This window comes from Lepidochelys kempii, chromosome 11 (genome assembly GCF_965140285.1).
Source record: "Lepidochelys kempii isolate rLepKem1 chromosome 11, rLepKem1.hap1, whole genome shotgun sequence".
NCBI lineage: Eukaryota > Metazoa > Chordata > Testudines > Cheloniidae > Lepidochelys > Lepidochelys kempii.
The window spans coordinates 34,354,959-34,378,743 of record NC_136390.1 but is presented as its reverse complement, the minus strand read 5'-3'; the positions used below and the strand labels follow the sequence as shown (position 1 = coordinate 34,378,743).

Below are 23,785 nucleotides of genomic sequence, written 5' to 3'. Positions count from 1 at the left end.
TCCCTTGTCTGACCAACTTAGCCCTTAAAGGCACAGTCCTCAATATCACAGTTTCAGTATGACATTATCTGGAAGGGCTGTATCTACATGTAGGACTTTCTCTAATCTCCCACCAATGTTATTGCACTGGTGCAGCTCTGAGCATAGTTAAATGACACGAAGGTAAAAATACCTACAGCCAGTCTACGCAAGTGCTGTCACCTTTTTCTATCACCAGTGGAGCTGTACCAAAGCTAAAGCAATAATCAGAAAATGTGAGAAATGGCTGTCTGACTATATTTACAGTGTGCTCTGATTACAACAGTGTGATTTTACTTCTCTTCATTAACTTCAGTGAACTTTGGATCAGCCCCTGTATGCCTATGGGGACAAAAGGACATGCACTTCCATGATTAGAGCACTCATACAGCCAGTTGTGCGTATTGTTTGGCTCACTAAAATGAGGTGAATTGGGGGGGGGGGGGGAGTGTTGTTTTTCCTTGACATTGAAATATCAAGCTTTTTTTAAAAAAAAATCCTTAGCAGAGCCAGACAAGGAAAATCCAAAGCCCATGGAAGTCAGTGAAAAGACTTCCATTGATTTCAGTGGACTTTGGATCAGGCCCATAGATGTTTCCCATTCAAATCTATAATGTAAAGTCTACTACACAATTATCATTTTCTCAGAAGTACATATAATAATTGTCTTCACATGCTAAAGAGATATTGATTTAAAGAAATTTAAAAATGTATGTACAGTATTTCTATTCCGCTCTCTGCATTTCTTATACAGTCTTCATTTCTTTTTTCTTCCAAAAACTAAACATATAAGCATAATATATACAAATAAAAATAAGTGCTTTACTTTTCCTTAATTTGTAACTTCATTGAGAATAGAAATAAGGTCATCGTCAATAGACTCTAAAACCCTGAGGTTTGCCAAAATACACTATACTTTTTAGAGGCAAACAGCATATATCAACCTTACTGTTGAGTCATAAAACCCCTAAGTTTCTGTAAGCAGATGTTGGTTACAGTTTACACGAAGAGGGAGAATATAATTACCACTCCCACAGCAACCCATGGGTCATTTCCGGGCCAAGAACGCTCCCAAAAATCTGTTTCTAATTTTCCAGAAAACCTTTGAAATTTGGCACAGTTTTCAAAAGTACATGGAAAAAAAAGTTTTCCTGAGGTTTGGCCTCTGAATGTGAAAGCAGAGCCTGCTGTTTAGACTCCTCTCACAGATCCACTGACCAACACCCAGCAGAAAGAATTTTCATTCTTTTAGAATACATCTGGAAAAATGAAGGTCAGTATGTGAACCAAATTCAATCTTTAAAAACTGCTGGATCTGTTGTTGTAACCTTTCTATTGTTGCACAAGGCCAGGCTCTAATCTGTAAGTATTTGCTTCACCGGAGAGAGGAAGAAAAGCAGTTCTAAATGTAGTACAGGAAGATTTATGCTTGTTGACTTGGACGGATGTCAGCAATAAACTAGAATACTCTTTCTTTTTGTGGTGGGGGTATTTAGTTTCAAACAAAGCCATAATATATATACTGCAGAGGATACTGTAAACATAATTATTTGTTTTTATCCTACAGACCCGGCTAAAAATCATATTTGGAGTGATCGTATGCCTTTTGCTTTCCTCACTTATTATGTGCATTATACTACTTCCAGGAAGAGGTAAGACAATTTATAGTGTAATGCATTGAAAAACACATCTTGGAGGTTGTTTTAAAATAAGTTTATACAAATTATTTAATTTTGTTTTAGCATTGTCCTGCCAGTGTTGCTATGGCTTTCTCAGCTTATAGGAATGTTTTACTGACAGTTTAAAGTTCCTAAAGAAATGAAGATGCCAGCATATGTTGATACAAGGAGCTCTTTCAAGTGAAAGGCACCTGCATTAACTTTACCATGCTTGACAAATAATGTGCTTTGACAGGGCTGCAAACATAGTTTTCATCATACTCCTATTATCTGTTAGCATTTGTTTTTGGGGCAGTGACACTCTCATGATCTATCTGCTTTGGATTTGGGGAACTTGCATTAGGTTTCAGATGGTTGAATAACAATTATAGACGATATTTTTATAATAAATTATTAGCTCAATGCACTGCTTTTATGAGTGGGGAGGAGGCTTGATTAGTTTATGACTACTTACAAATGACTTAACATGTTTTGAATGAAATATTAGCCAGCAATGTGTTTCATTATTTGGCTAGCTCTGTGAGGTTTGCAGATGTCTTATGGACCTGTTCCTCCCTGAGCTAATTACTGTAGCTCCATATTAAAATAATGGGTTTTGGTATGAAGATTCGGACATGTGTGGTCTTAAATTCAGGACCTGAGTGGCAGTGGCCTATTAGCATAGGCAGGTTTTCCAGGTGAGGTGTCTTATACAAGCTATCTAATGTATCTAAGTACTCGCATAGCCCCCACAGTAACTTAGGGCATGGCTACACTTGCAGATGTAGAGTGCTGTGAGTTAAACCAGTCCTCAGAGAGCGCAGTAGGGAAAGCGCTGCAGTGTGTTCACACTGGAAGCTGACAGCGCACTGGCGTGGCCATATTTACGGCACTTGTAGCGGCATTAGGAGCGGTGCATTGTGGGCAGCTATCCCACAGAGTATCTCTTCCTATTCTGGCGCTGTGGCCCCACAGGATGGGAAACACCACCGCATGGTGGTATCAAACCCAGGAGCAAGACCTGACCTCCTCTTCCTCCCCATGTCACACTCCCCAGGGGCAGAACCCAAACCTTCCCCTACCATGTCACATCCCCCTTGCCCGCCAAAAGGTTTTAGTGGAGTTTATGGCATTCTACTACAATAAAGTTGCCCATCCATGATATAGAGGTTGAATAATGATGATGATAAAGTCTCTCAGTGAGTTTAACAGATGAGCTACAGTTAGTTATTTTGGGTCTTGAGATGACACCAAAGACCAGTTTTGGACCTGCAGCCCCATCTACAAGTGCCACGGGTGAAGACTATTGTAGATGGATGTGCACTGCTTTTAGCTTTACGCCTTGCACGTCTCTCCTTGACTGCAACAAGCTGGAGTCTTGAAAATCTTTCAGTCCAAGGTGGCAGAGCTGTTGCCATTGGATCTTGTCGCAGGCTTTTGGGTTCTCACAACAAATGTTTTGGTGGCCTCAGAGTGCGGCACCCAACTCTTGCTGGTGGTCACTCTGACAATTTTTCCTAAAATACTTAATTAACCTTAGGAAAAACAAATAAATATGCACATATACATGTCCAAATCATTGTGATTTATTTATGTAGGAGTTTTTTTGAAGACTCAATGATAAAAATACTCTACAGTTGTCTGTTCTTTACTGGACCTAAATACAATGGAAACACAAATAAGGTGCTTTGCATGTTCTTGTTTATTTTGTTATTGTTATTTTCTTTTGCTCTTCCGGTTGTTGTTTTTTTTTTAGACTTGTTAGCTAGTAAGTCTACTGCTGTGAAAAGTGACACTTGTATGTTAATATCACTTTTCACAGCCTCCCAGCTAGTTACTAAATCTGCTGTGAAAAGTGATATTAATAAACATACAAATATCACTTTTCACAGCAGACTTTCTCAGCCCCAGCAAGCCAGAGAACAAATTAAGCCCTGGATGGGGAGGCAGTGGAACCATGGGTGATAAGGGAATTGATGGGGGACTGAGGGAGGCAGCAAAGGCTAAGGGCGATGGAGGGTGGTGAGCCTGGGGCTAGAGGCCTCTGCTACGTGGCCCGAGTCCAGAGCCTGCTGCTGCACAGCCTGGGGACAGAGTGCGAAGCCCTGCACCCAGGGGCCTGGGACAGGACCCAGGGAAGCACCCCAGGGGCCGGAGATGGAGCCTGAAGCCCCATGGCTGGAGCCTGCTGCCCGCCACCCCAGGGCTAAAACCCAATCTCACCAACCCCGGGAAGGTAGGGAACTCACTGGCTGTCTGCTTCTCTAATTTTTGTGGCTCCAGAGGGGGGAAGGCCTGACCCTTGCTGGTGGCCCTGGGAGAGGGGCTGCTGCTTTGCCCCCTCTCACAATCACTACCCAGGAGGATGTGGCTGTGAGAAAAGACCCTGGTGTCCGCATTTGAGAAATACTTGTGGATGTTGAGGTCGACATTGCGAGATTGGAGGATGGCCTTGACAGAGTCTTTGAATGTTTTCTTGGTCTGCTCCCGAAGAGTTCCAGTCTGCAATTTTCTGTAAAAGATGGCCTTGGGTATTCTACTGTCAGACGTACTGACCACATGACAGAATCATCTCAGCTGCACTCTCACTGTAAAAGCTTCAATGCCTGTGATGTTACAGCACTGAAGGACTTTGGTGTTTGGAATCAAATCTTGCTATTTAATTCCTTTTATCCGCTGTAGATGTCGTAGGTGGAATTGATCCAAGCTGTTTATGTGGTGTTGCTAAGTAGTCCACATATCGCAGCCACAGAGGAGTGTGGTGATGATGATGGCACAATAAACATTAGTTTTTGTTTGCAGTCTCACCCAGCGTTCATTCCAGAGATGATGCTGAAGTCTTCCGAAGGCATTGGTGGCTGCACCAAAGCACTTTGTAATGTCGTCATCAATCTCATGAAACGACACTGCCTATGTAGCAAAATTTGTCAACGAGCTTGTGTGGAGCATCATTGATGGACACAACTGGCATAGTTGCAGTACTTCTCAGTTGAGGCTGGACCATGACTTTTGGCTTCTTTAGGCTGATTCTTAAGCCAAAAAGTTTTGCTGCATGCACAAAGCAGTTGAATAATAATAGGATTGAACCTTGTGAGGCTCTACAGGTGAGGGCTTTGGAGATGGAGGAAAAGTTGCCATAGCAATCTACTGGGTTCAGTCAGATTGGAAGGATATGAGAAATTTCACAAAGTTCCCCTTCATCTCATCAGATTCTTGGAGGTGAGAGGAATATTTGGTAAGGAGTATGAGATATCACAAAGAGGTCCAGCTTAATGGATCTGGATGTATTTACCTTGTCCATGGACAAGTGCTGGCTTGGCATCAAGCTCTGCCCAAAGCCTCACTGAGAGGAAATGGGAAATGCTAATACCAGATCAAACAAGTGATTAGTTCCAATATCCATCAACTACAGTGTCCTGTACATCAGTCTTCAGTACCAGATGCTTCAGAGGAAGATTCAAGAAATTCTGTTTAAAAACAATTATGGGTTAACTCATCCATATGTAAGTATTTCCTTAACCCCAAGCAGTTAGCCTTTGGTATTGTCCCATCAGCATAAGGGTTTATACTCCTTATGCTTTTTTTACCCTAGCTAATGGGACTGTGGATGTTATCTCTATCGAAATAAAGATCCAGTTTGTCTTTGAATCCTTCTGAACTGTAGCTCAGTTTCCAGAGACAGAAGTGTGAGTTTTTTGTGGCTGAAAATCTTTCAAGTCAGACAAGAACAGGAAATATATGGTGAGTCAGAATTTTATGTTTCGCAACACTGCTTAACTGTGAGAAGTTCTTGAAAGAGGATTAACTCCATTGGAGGCTTACGTAGGAAGAAAGCTCAATTCCCTCTTCCAAAATAAACAAAAAGGTATAATCTGTAAATACTAGATATATTATAAGAAGAATTTAATAACAACACTGTAGGGGAAAATGGCCATCAAGTTTGCTAATGTAGAACTAAGAAATTCACAATTTTTCTTTTGGAGAATTTAACATAAATATGTAGTTGCAGTTTATGTGATTTCCCTGTATTTCTAATTTTGATTACATGGCTATTCTAATACTTAAAACTTGTGAAAATATGAAATATTACATATTTATAATGAGAGCTATCTTTCCTGTTTTCTTTAGGAAACTAATATGTTGTGGCTTGAAAACTGCCAATTTTCACTCAGAAATGCTCACCCTCTTTATAAAACTTTATGTTTTGCTTAGACTCTAAAGTCTTTATAAGACTTTATGTTTTGCTTTGCCTACTATGACTCCAGACCTCACCTTATCTCCTGATCTCTGGCCTTGACTCTTGCCTCCTGACTCTAGCCTGGTACTACCTCTGATCTCTATTCTCTGACTCCAGCCTAACTCTAATCCTGATTCCTGCCTCCTGATTCCAGCCTGGTACTACCTCTGATCTCTGCTCTCTGACCCTCTCCTGACTTTGACCCCAAAACATGCTTACTGAACCCGGATCTAGTAATTCCTCCAACCCCTGCTTATTGACTACCATCCCTGATGTGTGGACTCCAGCCCAGCTGTGGCTGATAGGTCAGACCGCCTACGCCCCAGTCCCTTACATTATGTCTGCACACCCACCCCCAAAAGTACAAGTGAATATGTAAACCGGAAAGGATACTATTCAATCATTATGCAGGCCTGATTGCCAATAGAGGAAAGTTCACAAACAGCAACTTAGGATACACTAGTAGGGTGCATGATGCCCTGGAGATCTGGAGATTCTGGAGATCTGGCGTTTTCAAATTTGGATAATCTGGGTCTTTATTCCCTACCAATAATATGAATATTAAAGGGGTGTCTAGTGACCACCATTATTTTGGGAGATCCAGTCTATCTATAACGTACTGCCCTGGCTCATGAAACCCTCCCCTGGTATGGAAGCACCTGGCAGAAGGTTAAATTACACACACAGCAGTTGATGGATGGTGGTAGAATGTACATTTGTTCAACTGAAGGCAAGATGATGCTGCCTACAAAGCCGTTTGGATCCCAGCGTGTATAATGCCATTAATGTTCTCCTGCAAAACATATGTGAGGATGGGGGGAGAGCTTTTGCCAGGAATGGGTTGATGTCTGTGCTGGTGTAAAGGCCTGTATATGTAGCCAGAAAGTGCACCTCTGAAAACTGATGCTGGAGCCAGGAGAACAAAGGAACTAAGGGTTGGTTTGTGCCCACATCCTTGATTGGGAGTGGGAAATGTGATTATGATAATAGAACATGTGCGCACAAAACTAGTGCACTGTGTCAATTTACCTGTGAGAGAATCAAATTTATGTATTGTTAATCTGAAACTTTATTAAAAGCTTGGCTTTGAAGTTCCTGTCTCTGTAGCACTCATACATCAAGGGATTGGACAGCAAAATAGAAGTAAAACACACAACTTACAGTTTGGAATACAAAAGAAATATGCAATGTAATGGTCATATATTGTCACAGTTAGATCTGTGCATAGAGCAATGATTAAATGTGGTAATGTTCAGTTATTATGAGGATGGAAAATGTAGGGCAGGTGTCAAGATTATGTTGTAAGACAGAATGGCCAGCACAGCATACTATGTAGTACACCATTCTGCATAACGTGACGTCACTAGGAGTGTTGTCTGTGCAAGGAATGCACGTTGACACCTTCTTTATAAAGGTGAAGGAACTATAGAGAACTAAAATCAAGACAGTGTGTTTTAGAAGAGAAAGATTGTTTGAGGGTCAAGGACCTTTGATTTCTATTGCCAGGTCTGCTACTGATTTCCTATTTGTCTTTGGACAGTTTGCCTCATCTCTTTACCCTATTTCTTTGTCTACACAATGAGAATGAAAATAGCTACTTACCTAATTTGGAGGGGCCTTATAAGGGTTAGTCAGTGTTTGTACAGTACTTTGAACATGTAAAGCACTCTAAATGCTAGTATATATTTTGCATGCCTATGAAACTAAAATAGTGATTAGATCAAAGTGAATTTATTTTAGGAAATTATGGGCCTGATCAGAGTTGTCCCAGCAACATAATCCAAAATGAGGATTCATAGGTGCTGGAACTAGGTGTGCAAGGGGTGTGGTTGCATCCCCTGGTTTGAAATGGTGTCCATCATATACAGGGTTCACAGTTTGGTTCAATGGCTCTCAGAACTCCCACTATACAAATTGTTCCTTCACCCCAGAAAGGATTAAAAACTCTCACAAAAGTTATGGAAGGCTTTGAAAGATGAGGAAGAAATGAAGACACGTTCTTTCTTTGTGGAACATGATTTCAAGGACTAATTATTGGAATGATCTTTAGTTATACAAAGGAGTCAGAAAACTGCAAATAATTAAAGCTGCTGCCTTAATTAGAGCATTTAAATGTCTCTTCAGTTGCTTGTGAACAAGCATTCAAAATGATAAGTAGTCAGCAAACTGGAAGTAAGAAACACTGGCATTCAATTTTCTTAAAGTGGGATGCTGGAAATTTAAGAAGAAATGGATACGTTTAGCAGTTGTGCTAAGTTAGCAGTTGTACCAAGCTATGGGAGAATATACTGCGTGTGAGAGTGATGTGGTTAAAAGAGTATTTAAAGAGTCTAGTCAGTTGATGTGAGAATTAAGACAAATGGAGGTCACCAGCTTGATCAGTGGTGCTGTCTGTATCCTTTGTAAGAATTCTATTCTAGATTCTGTAACGACCTTTAAATAAATACAAAGATTAAGAATTTTGCCTGATAAAGGTATCAAATAGGACTGCAGGTTTTGGCCCTAAGAGTGCACAGTTATAGAAATAAATCTTATTATTGGGTTTCTAATAGCTTTAAAACCATAATTCACGTACAGAATTTAATCTGGAAAGTACATGGTAAGTCAAGACATTTTAAGTATCCATTCATTTGGTGTTGAGAGGTGGTGGTGAAGAAGCTGATTCTTGACAATTATTTAACATCATTTTACTAAGAGTTTGTAATTTTCCCTTCTTTTTACTGAGAGCCTTAATCTATTAAAATATTATCCTGCTACTCACAAGGAGAATTAACTTCTTCATGAACGTATATGGATATTTTCTGAGTTTACTGCTAGCTCAGTGGGTTTTTGTTTTGTTTTGTTTTAGTTTTTGTATTTATATGTTTTTGCCTGTGGATTGTCATTTACTTTTATTTAGCTTCACAGCTTCCTTCTGCATTAGTGCAGGCAAAAACAGTGTCAACAGTTAATCTGACATATGTGTTCAACAGTAAATAAGTTACTTAGCAGAAGAACCACGCATTGTCATTATAAAGTATACCATAAAAGTCAATGCAAAGCAACATTTCACAGGGAGTCAAAATGTGGCCTTAACAGAGAGAGGAAATAGAGGCAAAGTTGAAACTGCAGTGCAGTAAATCATCAGGACTGAATGGCATTCACCGCAGAAAAAAAGAACAGGAGTACTTGTGGCACCTTAGAGAATAACAAATTTATTAGAGCATAAGCTTTCGTGGGTTACAGCCCACTTCATCGGATGCATAGAATGGAACATATAGTAAGATATATATATATATATATACACACATACAGATAAGTAATTAGCCTCTAACAGTTTGTATGGTAACTTCCAACTTATCTGTATGTGTGTGTATATATATATATATATGTATCTCTTACCATATGTTCTAGTCTATGCATCTGATGAAGTGAGCTGTAGCTCACGAAAGCTTATGCTCAGATAAATTTGTTAGTCTCTAAGGTGCCACAAGTACTCCTTTTCTTTTTGCGGATACAGACTAACACGACTGCTACTCTGAAATCATTCACCTCAGAGTTCAGAAAGAAAGAACAGGATGAAGCAGCAGAGATACTCTCTAATAGCCCAATGCTGACCCCATTGAAGATAATGGCAAAAATCCCATCGATTTCAGTGGGAGTAGGATTAAGTCCAAGGAGCACCCAAAGAGTGGAAAGCTGCTTATACAGTGGTAACCTTCAAAATCAGAGCAGAAGGAGTACCTAGGATTTACACACAGATAAGCCCTGACCAGAAGATGACTGCCTTTATCAGACAGCATTTCTCGTGTCCTGCACATTGCAAGTGTTTTGTGTAATATTGCTGGAAGGAAACCCATAGATTTTTTTTTTTTTTGCTTCTCATGAATTAACCTTAATATCTCATATTCCTTAACTTTGCACTTACGTGACCCAAGGCTTTCAGTATTGCTCTCTGCTGATTCACACTGATACATTTTTTGTTTTACCCCAAAAGCCCCAAACGGTGGTTTAATGCGTGTTAGCTTTTTAAAAAAAATTTTTTTTTTAAAAAACCAACCACATCTTTTGTGCTTGGTTTTTAAACGAGTGTTTAAATAGTCAGTTCATACATCAATAACTAGTTTGCGAATTAAACTGTGTGGCCCTAGCAAAAGCAGCCAAGTTTGCAATTGCAACAGGCTGTAATGAAGTATTAGAGAGGCTGACTCCCTTCCAAAATCATTACAAATTGTGATTTTCAGCAGCAAATAAACAAATTGTTCATTTTACTACATCTGCTCTGGCTTGGCTGGCAATTCAAACTCAAATCTCTTGCCTTTCTTTTAAAAATATCTGTCGTAGAACTACCGGATCAGATGAAAAGCCCAGCAGCAGTCTGTCCCCTCAGCACTGATGACCTCCTCTGCACTCCCCACTCAATACAGACACACGTTCCAGCTCCTCTCCTATGAAATTATGCAGAGGATGTTAACTAGGTCCATTCCCCTATCATCTGTTTGGCAGCTTGTTTCTATTGCTCTTTCAGCCTCATCTTCTCCTCTGTCTCTGAGGTGACTTGGTTTTGTTTGATCCCCTCCCATTATGCCTCTGAAGCTATCCTCCTCTCTGACTGGGAGCTCAATGGTTCTGTGACTGACGTCACTCAGCCCATCCCTGTTCTCCCTAGTCACCCTTGTCTGGCAGACAAGAAAGTTAACAGATAACCTAGGACTTCTGTTCAGTAGGATTTTCCCAGGCACCTGTCTGGGCACTGTGAAGGGGAGGGTGGAGAACACACGTTTGAGCACTATTCAGAAGCCCATTTATGTAGTGTCGTATGCCTGGCCCACTGGGAGAATGGTGATTTCTAAAATTCAGTTTACTAGATTTATGAAATCATTCTCCAGTTTTATTTCTCGTTCTGTATATGTGTGTGTTGCTTTCTTCTGGCTACATGAAGAAATAAGCATAGGTGATGATAATCTTTCAAGTCTTATATCCATCTTCTAACACTTGGTAAGAACATTGAAAAGCTTGTAAAGAGTGGAACTGCCTGGTTCAGGGGACTGGTCATGGGATACGGAACCTTTCACCTCTCAGTTGTTGGTTGAAATCTAGCTGTGCTGAGCAACGATTTAAAGTGGCTATTTGACTCTTTGGTGGCCCAGGTACAGGGGCTTATTTGAAATCATATAGGGGTTCCTGTAACCATTAAAACAGGCATCTTCATACCCTGCACAAGTTCAGGAAACCCTGCCCTCTTTAAAAACTGTTGACTGCCCCTGGTAATGGTGTGGGGAGGGGTTCTCCTGCCTTCATAGTGTCTGCAGCTACATAGATCCATCTCTGTTTATGTGAAATGAATTCTCCTCGGTCTAGTTCCTAGCTTCTTATCCCTTGAGGCAGTTCCTCCAGAAGAAGGTTGAAGGATGCTGTCAGGGCAATGATGGAAAGCTTTCCCTGGTGCTGCCTCTGGTTTGCCTGATCTGGGAATTACTGGAACACTACATTCTTCAGGGCTTCTCACTACACTAAGTTTCTGGAATAGAGGAAAAGCTCAGCTAGCAACAATTTCTATTTTGTTTCTCAATCTACACAGATGTTATTTAATAACTCTTTCCTCTCTCTACTTTATTTCTAAAGTTCCCAACCCAGATGACAATCCTAGGGCTCTTACATTGGAGGATTATTTGAATGGAAAATTTCAGTACAAAACATTTTTTCCATACTGGATTTCAAGTAAGTGAAGATATCTTTTGTGGCTACGTATAATTTTTAATACGTATCTTCTGGCTGGTTTACATAGACTGAGGCCTGGTCTACACTAGAAAATTAGATTGGTTTAACTATGTCAGTGAGGGGTGTGAAAAATCCATACCCCTGTGTGGTGTAGTTAAGATGACCTAAGTGTCCGTGTAGGCAACTCTAGGTTGATGTAACAATTCTTCTGTCAGCCTAGCTACCACCTGTCAGGGAGGTGGATTACCTATGCCAAAAGGAGAAATGCAACAGCATCGCAGCAGTGCCATTATAGCATTTTATATATAGACAAGCCTTCAGAAACATATTTTTATTGTACTTGCTTCCATTAGATGCACTGAACATACACTGAACATTCATCTCTTAAAGAGTCTGTTTTATTTTATCTTTGGTTTCACTGAGCTTTTATACTTTCAGTAGATAATGACTGATAATCTTTACCTACGGGCCCTTAGTCACGTTGAGCACTCTTGTCTGCTCTCTTATGGTAGAAAATTGTATGCCCTTGACACCTGCAGAGTCCCTTTGAATGAGGCCTGTTTGTTCAGGTTTTGCATAGGAGTTAAGGATTTGGCTCTAAGTGAGTTCTTTAATATACAAAATAAATATATGAAGTTAAGTATTAAGCACCTGAGTTCAGTAGCACATGTATAATTAAGCCAGAATTTGGCCCAGATGATCCTTCTTCATATTGTGCAGTGCTAGTGTTATCTACAAAATCTGTATACAGCGGAGAATGGTCAGGTGAAATGCAAAGTCAGGATTTTGAATCTTCTTCCATTAGTGAGTTTAAATTAGACATCCTATGTTACGGACCCTAAAATGGGTCAAATCCTGGCAAGTTTGGGCAGTCATAATTCAGAGCGGAAATTGGCTGTGAAGTAACTGCCATATCACTGGTTGTGCAGTGTAATTTCAGCACATATCTGAGTGTCCAAAGACTAGATCGTTGCATAATTGGGTGCTGTTATGGAATTAAAAAATAAGGCAAAACTTATTTTTATACTGATTTCAAAAGACATTTGTTCTTGAACTGCTCATCTGCCAAAGAGGGACTATACTCTGATAAACACTTTTATTTCACAATATCTTCTGTGTAAAGATATTGTGAAATAAATATTCCCTTCTCCCCTCTCCCCCCAACAGGTCATGAATATCTTCATCAGTCAGCGGAAGATAACGTTATTCTCTATGATGTTGAAACTGAGGACTCAACTACCATCTTGACTAATGACACGCTTGTATGTATCATTTCCATTTAAAAAATAAATAGAATGTTGTTGTTTTAAAAACTTCCATGTAAATACAAATAGATTTAAATATTCAGATATTTAGTGTATGTGTACTAGAATCTAATCAACTTCTCAATCTTTCAGAGAAAAGTTAACGCATCAAACTATGCATTATCAGCTGATAAACAATTTATAGTTCTGGAAAGCGATTACACAAAGGTAATTCCTTTTTTTGATTACTTGGCTGAAACTTCTGCCTTTTAACATCTGATATTTTATAGGTTGTGGTAACATATTACTCAACATGAGATCAAGAACCATTAATAGTAGGTTAGAGAGGTGAATTAAATTAAACTACCATATAGCATAGGGTGGTGTGTAGGCCCCAGGGGAGCACTGAGAGGCATTATACCTCAGAGTTGATCATATTTTTTTCTGGCTTACTCATTTTTTGCAGCTTTGGAGATATTCTTATACAGCATCATACCACATTTATGATCTTCAATACAGGTAAAGCCTGATACCTGTTTCTCACATAACTATAGCCAAATACTCTAGATATGTGCTTGCTAGCATTTCCATTAGAAAGCTCTCTTCTGATATTAGTATTGCACTGCACTGTTGTTGCTTCAGTCTCTCAAGTTGCCAGCTGTTTGCTTGATTAGCTGGTGCAAAATTCAGAAATTACCCTGAAAAATGTGTACTTTGGGAAAATCCCCCTATCTTTTCACCACTAGGTATCTTGGGTCTATCTGATCTGTGATTGCCTGAATCTCTGACTACTCAGAATTTTCTAGTCCCTCCTTCTGTCCTTTATCCATCTTCTTTATTTGATTTTTCCTTCCATTCTGACTGCTCTTTTACATCTCTGGGAAGGTGCTGGCAGGGAGTTGAAGGCAAGAGGCTGCTGCAGCTTGGGTGCTGAGGAAAGCCATTGTACATGGTACTGCAGCTGTTCTCCTGAAGTACACAGGCACTGCTGATGCTTTGCTGGCTTCTCATAGGTGATGCCACATAATAGGTCCATGGAACTTCCATGTGATCACATGATTCACAAGTCACTAGAGCTGATTCTAATAGTAATGCAGACTGTACAGTATAGCAGGTGACTTAGTTTCCTGTGCCATACTTGGACACAGGTTAAGACTGGCATTTCAGGCTGTTGGACTAAGGGCTGCCTGACCTGTGCACACACAAAATTTGCTAGCATATGCAAGCCCTCATGCATGAGTCACATTATTTTATGCCTAACTGCTTGGTTTGCACAGCAAATGCAAGTTTTCTGACACCAATTTTACATTGTTCACAAAACAAAAGCTGTTAAAATATTGTACTTTTGTGCTTTTTCTTTAATCTGCCTTTTATATATATGTACATTATTACGATCTGTTTGCAGTGCAGGCAATAGCTATTTCAACTTCTTTCCTTTTTTTTTTTTTTAGTAATTTTGTAACAGAACATCCGCTTCCACATAAAATTCAGTATATATCCTGGTCACCCGTTGGACACAAATTGGTCAGTAAAAATAATGAAGTGCTGAAATAATGTAACTTTTTCATGGAATAGAATAGATTTATTTGGTTATGTGGGTTTGCTTAAGCCCTATTTTCACAGACCTTTAAATTGTGTTTATCAACCATACTTAGTAAAGATAACAGTTTAGCTAGTCAATATGGAAGGGGGAACACCGTTATAGAACAACCTGTTCTAGCCTAAAGCTTATGTTTTAACGGCTCATAAACAGTAAATAATACCTAACTTGCTATTGTCCCGTAATTTATTTTATCAAGAACTTTGAGCACAGTTCATAGTTAAGACATTTTCTTAGTAAAACACTGAAGAGCAGTTGCACTCTCACTGACCTCCAAATCTGACAATGGAAGAAGAGAGGTCAAACAGGCTACATGCTCCACCTGAGAATTTTGAGTGCTGGTCATTTAAAATGCAGTGCAATTGACATTTTACTTTTATGTTATTAAATCAAATATTTGTAGTATCAAGAAACACAATTTTCTAAGAAATTCCTCTCATTTTGGTTTGATGCAGCCGTCCTGGCACACCCTAAACTCCCATTGAGTTTACTAAGAGTTTGAGATGAACAAGGGCTATGGGATCAGGCTCCTTTTTTTGTAACAGAAATGGACAAATGGGTTCAGCTAAAATAAGAACCTTTGTTCAAATCTCAAACTGAATATGAACTGAGCCTTTTCTGAATTTCCAGTAAAGTCTGATTGCCTTTTAAAATTTATATTATAGACTCATGTTTTGTGCTGTACTTGCTGATCCCAGCTAGGATCAGAAATAGAAATGTCTGAAATCTCACAAGAAAGCCTGTTCACCTGAGATTTCTAGCTCAGTTGAAAGATACAAGAGTTTCAGAAAGTTTGAATGAGTTTCAAAGAGGACTACAAGCTTTTCTAAACCTAACTGTATCTTGGAATCCTTTGAAGCTCATTTATGACGAATATTTCAGGATTTTTTTTTCATTCAATGTACTTTCCAATACAGCTAATGGGAGTTAGATACCTGCATCAACAGTTTAAATATAGCAGTTTTTTCATATTGAGAAAAATTCAGTGGAGTTACTGTGGATTTACACTGCTGTAACTGAGAGCAGAATTTGGCCTTCAAATTGTAATTTACTTCCATTAGATCAAATCCAAACCTAGTCCCACAGGAGGTACTAGGTTCTTGGGAAAATTTGCAAAGGCTTCAATTGTAATTTTACTTGACTAAGGATATCCAGATTTGGCCTATCTATTTTACTTTATTATCATTTCTAATGTATACACAATAGCATTGACTGTACAAAATTTGGTCAGACCTTTTTCTATAATTGTATATATTCCTAACAAATAAATTCTCATCTTTAGGCATATGTGTATCAGAATAATATCTATTTGAAACAATATCCTGAAGATCCAGCTATTAAAATAACTAGTAATGGAAAAGAGAATGTAATATTTAATGGAATTCCTGACTGGGTCTATGAAGGTAAGTTAATATTGAAAACTGCATTAAACAAGGCAGGGTTTGGTCAGAACTTAGATGGGAGAACACCAAGCAACATCTAAGTGCAGCAAGAAACGGTGTTGGTGATTTAGTATTTTGCAGTCTTCTCTCTAAGTCACTAGTGAGCCTGTTTACGCATATGATGTGCCAATCACCTTAGTAATTATGCACTGTCCATGAGCCACCCAGTGAGGGTCCCAGTTTCCAATGAGATGAGAAATCAAAGGCCTGTGATCATCCAAGATACCATGTCACATTTCATAATGTGATTTCATAAGAGTAGAGATGTTAGCCGCAGTGGCCTGACAAAATTTCAGCTCAGGAAACTACAGTCTCTGCCGTTAAATTTTGCCTATCGCTTCAGTTAGATACGTAACTTCTCACTTCCTCCCCTAAAATCTCTGGTGTTGTGCAAGTTGGTGCTGCATTTAGAGCCCAGAGTTTGCTACATTTCAGTTGGGAGTTTCTGCCAGATTAAGACATCTGTAATTTTCACTGGGGATCCACAGCAGACTTTCTTCCTTAGATGCCTTCCAGCAGGAGCTGTGCCAGCAGAAGCCACCTGAGACCATGGGCTGAATTTAGCCCTTTGTAAATATTCCTTTCATCCACTGTTGTCTGACGTGATCCTGTAGTGCCCTTTTGGGGTGGCAATGTTCAGTTGGGTGCAACTATCCAGTCCTTATTAGTGCAAGGAAGCTGGGGCCTTATTTTTGTGGCTCCATGCCAAGCCTTTTATTCCTCATTTTCACAATTCCTCCTCCTCCTCACACAAAAAATTATCCCTACTAGATAGGCTCATCTTCCCTTCCTTAGAACCATCCTTCCTTAGAACCCGATGCCCTTTGGAGCACTGGTTCCTGTTTGAACTGACCAGGAGGCTAGTACAGCAGAGTATGTGCAAAAGTTTTCCATTGAAAAACAACACCACTACTTCATGTCTTGTGGTGACTTCAAACCAAGATCAAGATTCAGACTCAGTCCAGCAAGAAGTAGCTTGATTTGCTACCACAAAGCCATTGGGCTGGCCTATTAATAAATATATTTGCCTGCGCTAATCTTTTGTAAACCAGTACCTCTCTTGAGCCTGGAGCACTTACATGGACCCAAAGATCGGTGGACTTGTTTTGAGATTATCTTTCAGCTTCTTGTTTCACGACATGCCAACGATGTTCTGATGTCTCACCATATCAGCACAACCTGCCCTGTGTTGTTCCTTATATGCAAACAAGTACAAGCAAAAGATGGGTTTCACTTCTTGTAACTAGAGAAGTGCAAAAGTAAGGTTGAACAGAAGAGCGCACTGTTATTGCAAAATCCTATCAATATATAGGAGGGAGTTTTAGAAGGCTGGGTAGGTGCATTGTTTTTTGGGTCCCAGCAGTTTGTAAGAGATCCTACATTTTGGGAAATGATAACTAATAATTGCCTACTTTTTATTCTGTTGCAATAGAGCAAGGGGGCACCTACAATTAAAGAGTAGTACATTTAGAATCCGTGAAAGGGCATGTATTTTTACACATCATATAATCATTCTATGGAGTTCACTGCTCCAGTAGGTCATGGAAATGCATACTGTAGCTTTATTTTGTAAAGGAGTGGGGAAAACGTTATGGCATTTAATATCTGTAGTTATACAAGTGGTGATAATGATACTAGTAACCAGACGTATTACTTCAGGACATAAATCATTTACCTGTCCAGATCAAGAAGCAAAAAGAAAAGGAGTACTTGTGGCACCTTAGAGACTAACCAATTTATTTGAGCATGAGCTTTCGTGAGCTACAGCTCACTTCATCGGATGCATGCCGTGGAGACTGCAGCAGACTTTATATATACACAGAGAATATGAAAAAATATCTCCTCCCACCTCACTGTCCTGCTGGTAAGAGCTTATCTAAAGTGATCATCAGGTGGGCCATTTCCAGCACAAATCCAGGTTTTCTCACCCTCCACCCCCCCAGGTGAGAATGGCCCACCTGATGATCACTTTAGATAAGCTATTACCAGCAGGACAGTGGGGTGGGAGGAGATATTTTTTCATATTCTCTGTGTATATATAAAGTCTGCTGCAGTTTCCACGGCATGCATCCGATGAAGTAAGCTGTAGCTCACGAAAGCTCATGCTCAAATAAATTGGTTAGTCTCTAAGGTGCCACAAGTACTCCTTTTCTTTTTGCGAATACAGACTAACACGGCTGTTACTCTGAAACAGATCAAGAAGGAATATCCTATCTTCCTCCCCCCTCAACCTCATGCATTGCATTGCACAAAAGTCCAGGCTCATTATTAGTTTCTGCCTTCTTCTGGCTAATCCCAGTACCTGACCAGATAAACCAGTGGTCTGGTGCAGAATGAAAATCCTTTTTTGGTGTTTAGGAACAGAATGAATCCACTTTTAAAAATCAACGATACACCAATTTGTTAAGGTATTTTTCTGACAGGAAACATGAGCTTTTAATGTACTGCGCATAATTTATTTTTCCACAGAGCAGTGTTTTGAATAAAGGGAGGATATTTTCCAATCAGTTTCCACCTGATTCCCATGCTCACTACCCCTTCCTTCTCTCCTGATCACACCCAGAATTCTTTGCTCCTTCAGAAATGGTGACTGCCTTTATGCTGCTTCCAACGGTTGGGACAACCTCATAATTACTATTCACTAGGTCCCATCCTTCATTTTCTTCAAAGTCCACTTCTAAAAGAAGTTCATGAAGCATTCCAGCTATAATGAACAATATTGTGCACTGGATGATGTTAACCCTTCTTTATGTAGATACAGATCTGAACCATAGCACTGGATCCGAATACCCTGACTATTGGGAGTTTAAACGTTGTGGCTTGGGCACATTTTTATAATGTATAAACAAAATTCTGGATCAAAACTCACTTAAATTTGGGGGGAGATTGGATCTGGATCTGAACTTTGCAGATGAGACTCATGTCTCTTTTATACTTATTTAATGGCAATGAAACTCAGGGAGAGTTTTGACTTCAATGTGAGCAGGATTAGGCTTCAATCCAGCAAGACACTTAACCATATACATAACTTTAAGCATATGAATGGCTGACTTAAATGGGTCTCTCTGCATTGTAACCTTTTGTAACTTTTATGTTGAAATGTTCCCAATGAATATTAAGTTGTTAAAGATAAGGGTGCAATAAAACATAATTTAGTTTTCAGGTTCGCACCTCCAGGTTGGTTACAAAAATGTATTTAGTAGACAACCACTAAATAACAGTTTAAATGATAAAAACTAAATGTTATTAAAAAATGATTAGTTACGCAAACTGGCATGCAATTATCACTTGAACACTACTACAATTATACTTACACGCAATAGTGTATTAATGAGTGATCATCAGTCCAGTGAAAACAGAGTGGAATACAGCCTTGTCATCCTGGAACCTAGCGGTGCCCGTTTGATGTTAATTGGAGCTCTGCCCAGTAGTAACAAAACTACTCTTATAATACTAATTAACATTAAACCTACCCATTACCCCCTTCACATTTCTGCCAGCTTCTTATTGGTTCTTTACATTACACATGATTTAAATTAACATCTGCACCAATTGTCTTTCCCCTACTATCAATATAGATAGCATTTTAATAAAACATTCACAATTCTTAAAAACACTCAGTAAAGTCTGTGCTAAAACCAGTTATAACTGAAACATAGCCACTATATAGCCTTGGGTCATGTCCTTTCTAACTTCAATTTTCCCATTTTATTATCTCCAACTTACCTCTACCTTTTCTCACTCTAGTCATCTCAATTTTCCCTACTCCTCTATGCTTAGGCTAACTTAAACCAAAACCAAATTTCTACTTAACATAGACTACAGCATGAATAAAGTTATTAATCATAGAATATCAGGGTTCTCAGGAGGTCTTCTAGTCCAACCCCCTGCTCAAAGCAGGACCAATCCCCAATTTTTGCCCCAAATCCCTAAATGGCCCCCTCAAGGATTTAATGTTCTTAAATGCTTTGCAGAGTCAAGATCTTTCTTATGTAGCACAGTTCTCTTGTTAAGGAGTGATGAGTACACTGATGACAAGATATAAGTTTAGGTTATATTGCTTTGTTAGGTCATAAATGATGAGCTGTAAGTAACATGTACATTTTTTTTAGAGGAAATGCTTGCTGTGAAATATGCTCTGTGGTGGTCTCCAAATGGAAAGTTTATAGCATATGTAGAATTTAATGATACTGACATACCAGTTATTGAATATTCATATTATGGTGAGGACCAATATCCTAGCAAAATAACTATTCCATATCCAAAGGTATGTTGCTTATTTTAAATGGGTGCCATTTCATTCCCCTTGGTTTGTAAATGAGTTGTGATGGCTTTTAAATCGAGACACCGAAAATGTGCATGAAAAATGTTTGTACTGCTGTAGAGCAGGGTTTAATCCTGCTCTATCTTAGAATTAACTGAAGAAAGTAAACTTGAGCCCCAACCCTGCAAAGACATAAACATGTGTAGAACTTTACACACATGGGAGTAGTCCCAATGAAATAAATGGAACTACTCATGGAAGTACAGTTAAGCATGTGCATAAAGGTTAGGAGGATCTGGGCCTTACTTTGCTTTCCTACCTGATGTACCTATTGTGTTGCTTAACAATATCTTTATCATAACATATTGTATTTTTAAAAAAAAGCCTACATTACACTGAGAAATAAGAGGGTGTGAAATCATAGAATATCAGGGTTGGAAGGGACCTCAGGAGGTCATCTAGTCCAGCCCCCTGCTCAAAGCAGGACCAATCCCCGATTTTTGCCCTATATCACTAAATGGCCCCCTCAAGGATTGAACTCACAACCCTGGGTTTAGCAGGCCAAAGCTCAAACCACTGAGCTATCCGTCCTCCCCAAGATCTCAAATTTATTTAAATCCTTTAGGGATTGATCCAAAGCCCACGGACTTCAGGTCAGTCAGGTCCTCACTGACTTAAATGGGCTTTGATTCAGGTCTTATAGCTGTAGTTCAAAAAAAAAGGCCAAGTTATTTGTTCTGTACTGGAGATCTCCTATGACCCTAATTGGAGTCTTCTCCCCAAAACTGGGGCAGTATACATTCCAGAGATCTACACTGTACACAGGAGAGAAGAACTTCCACCTAATTTCATGTTTTCTTCTCCCAAGCTGTCTGGCTGGACATTGAATTAGATATTTTTTTTCTTCTTGATGCATGAACTAATGCTAAGTGGAATAACAAACTGCCACAGTGAGTTACTCCAGATTTACATTAGTGTATGTAAGATCAAAATCTTCCCCATTATGTTCAATAATATCAATATTTCAAAATACTTTAAATTCTTTAAAAAACTTATTGCTTTGTTGCAAGAAAAAATGTTAATTTTTTTAAATGGTAGCTAATCCTCCAGAGCTTGATTTGAATAACCTGGTAATACATTTCCTTTGAAGGCTGGGGCTAAAAATCCTACCGTTAGAGTGTTTATTGTAGACACTACTAACCCTGAAGGTTTAGGTCCTAAGGAAGTACCTGTTCCTGCAGTGATAGCATCAAGGTAGTGTGCTCTCAAATTCATCTTCTTTTCCTTTTCTTTCTGTTTATTGTTAAATGATGGAACCTCTTATTTTCTTTTCTGGAGGTTCTGTTATGTATGCTACAGCTTCATATTTATGGATTTGGAGCTAATCTGAAGTTTTAGATACTGCCTTTACTGGTTCATTCTTTATGCAGTTCACAATCCTTGCTCACATAAGGCTCACATAAGGCCACACCATTGACGTCAATGGGAGTTTTTCCATTGTCTTTAATAGAGCAAGACTGGGGCCATAATGGATGCAATAGCAATAGCCCATTTGTATACTGTAATAACCAGCTTTCATTCTTGTTTTTAGTGATCACTATTTCACTTGGCTCACTTGGGTAACAGATAATCGAATCGGCGTGCAATGGCTAAAGCGAATCCAGAATTTTTCTGTCTTAGCTGTATGTGACTTCCAAGAAAACTCCAATTCCTGGTACTGTCCAGAGGTACTGCACATTGAAATATATACTTAACATTGCTGTGAAACCAAATTTACAGTTGAAGTTACCGAACTTTGAATATAGATTCATCGATTTCTGAGGCTATAAGGATCCATTAGATCATCTAGCCCAGTGCTCTCAACCTTTCCAGACTATTGTACCCCTTTCAGGAGTCTGATTTGTCTTGCATATCCCCAAATTTCACCTCACTTAAAAACTAATAGCTTACAAAATCAGACATAAAGATACAAAAGTGTGTCAGCACACTATTACTGAAAAAATTGCTTTCTTTCTCATTTTTACCATAAAATTATAAAATAAATCGATTGGAATATCAATATTGTACTAACATTTCAGTGTATAGTGTATATAGAGGAGAATAAACAAGTCGCTGTCTGTATGAAATTTTAGTTTGTACTGACTTTGCTAGTGCTTTTTATGTAGCTTGTTGTAAGGCAAATATCTAGATGAGTTGATGTACCCCCTGGAAGATCTCTGCATAACCCCGGGGGTATACGTACCCCTAGTTGAGAACCACTGCGTACCTCCAGGGGTATATGTACCCCTGGTCGAGAACCACTGATCTAACCTGACCTCCTGTATAACACAGGCCATAGAGCTTCCCCCAGTTACCCCTGTATTGAGCCCTATAATGTGTGATTGACTAAAGCAATCTGGAAAGGTATTCATCATGTTCTGAAAACATCAAGAGATGAAGAATCCTCCACTTTCCTTGCATGGTGATAGCCGTGTTAGTCTGTATCAGCAAAAAAAATAAGGAGGACTTGTGGCACCTTAGAGACTAACAAATTTATTTGAGCATAAGCTTTCATGGGCTAAAACCCGATGAAGTGGGTTTTATCCCACGAAAGCTTATGCCCAAATAAATTTGTTAGTCTCTAAGGTGCCACAAGTACTCCTCGTTTTTTTTCACTTTCCTTGGTTGTTTGTTCCATCAGTTCAGTGGTTTTCAACCTGTGGTCTGCAGATCCCTGGGGGTCCACAGACTATGTCTAAGATTTCCAAAGGGGATCGCACCTTCATTTGAAATTTTTTAGGGTTTCACAAATGAAAAAAGGTTGAAAACCACTACGTTAGTTAATCATCCTCACTGTTAAACTAAATACAGTAACTCCTCACTTAAAGTCGTCCCGGTTAACGTTATTTCATTGTTACGTCACTGATCAAATAGAGAACATGCTCGTTTAAAGTTGCGCACTGCTCCCTTATAACGTTGTTTGGCAGCCATCTGCTTTGTCCACTGCTTGCAGGAAGAGCAGCCCGGTGGAGCTAGCTGGTGGGGGCTTGGAACCAGGGTGGACTGGCAGCCCCGCTATCAGCTCCCTTAAGTCCTAAGTTCCCTGTGCGGCAGTTGCCCAGCAGGCTACCAATTGCAGGCAGTTCACTGTCCCTCCCTCCACTGCCATGTGCTGCTCCTGCCCTCTGCCTTGGAGCTGCTCCCGGGAGCCTCTGCTTGCTGTGCGGGGGGGTGGGAAGAGGGGTGCTAATGTCCGGGTGTCCCCCTCCCTGCTCCTGCCCCTCCCCGCTCCTTTACCCCATCTCCACAGAGAAGGGGGGGACACAACACGGCTCAGGAGGGAGGGAACTTGCTGGCAGCAGGTGCTGTCTCAACTTGCTGATCTACTTAAAAAGGCAGTGTACTTAGAGTGGGGTCAGCGTACTTTAAAGGGGCAATGCAAGTCTCTCTCACACACACACACACGGTGTGTGTGAGTGTCTCTCTCTCTCACATGCATGCACGCACACACATACACACACAGTGTGTGTCTCTGTCTCTCTCTGCCATGCTGTCTCCCCTCCCTCCATTCGTGCTGCCTTGTAGAGTGTGAGGCTACATGTGTTAACCCTTGAGTGCTCAGCCAAGTGCTAGTTCATCATTT

At 39.8% G+C, this 23,785-nt stretch overlaps 1 protein-coding gene across 4 annotated transcripts in view; it reads left to right on the top strand.

Annotated features, from left to right (window-relative positions):
- LOC140895584 (prolyl endopeptidase FAP) overlaps positions 1 to 23,785 on the top strand; it is a 59,334-nt gene that overhangs the window by 1,138 nt on the left and 34,411 nt on the right. For 3 of the 4 annotated variants that reach the window (XM_078847947.1, XM_073305628.1, XM_073305630.1), the window contains exons 2-11: positions 1,586 to 1,670; positions 11,518 to 11,613; positions 12,781 to 12,875; positions 13,011 to 13,085; positions 13,324 to 13,376; positions 14,309 to 14,381; positions 15,740 to 15,860; positions 20,012 to 20,166; positions 21,314 to 21,417; positions 21,755 to 21,890. In XM_078847947.1, the coding sequence (XP_078704073.1) occupies positions 1,586 to 1,670; positions 11,518 to 11,613; positions 12,781 to 12,875; positions 13,011 to 13,085; positions 13,324 to 13,376; positions 14,309 to 14,381; positions 15,740 to 15,860; positions 20,012 to 20,166; positions 21,314 to 21,417; positions 21,755 to 21,890 (993 nt within the window). Of the gene's footprint in view, positions 1 to 1,000; positions 1,292 to 1,585; positions 1,671 to 11,517; positions 11,614 to 12,780; positions 12,876 to 13,010; positions 13,086 to 13,323; positions 13,377 to 14,308; positions 14,382 to 15,739; positions 15,861 to 20,011; positions 20,167 to 21,313; positions 21,418 to 21,754; positions 21,891 to 23,785 lie in introns of those variants that run through there. The other variant, XM_073305629.2, reaches the window with a different exon arrangement.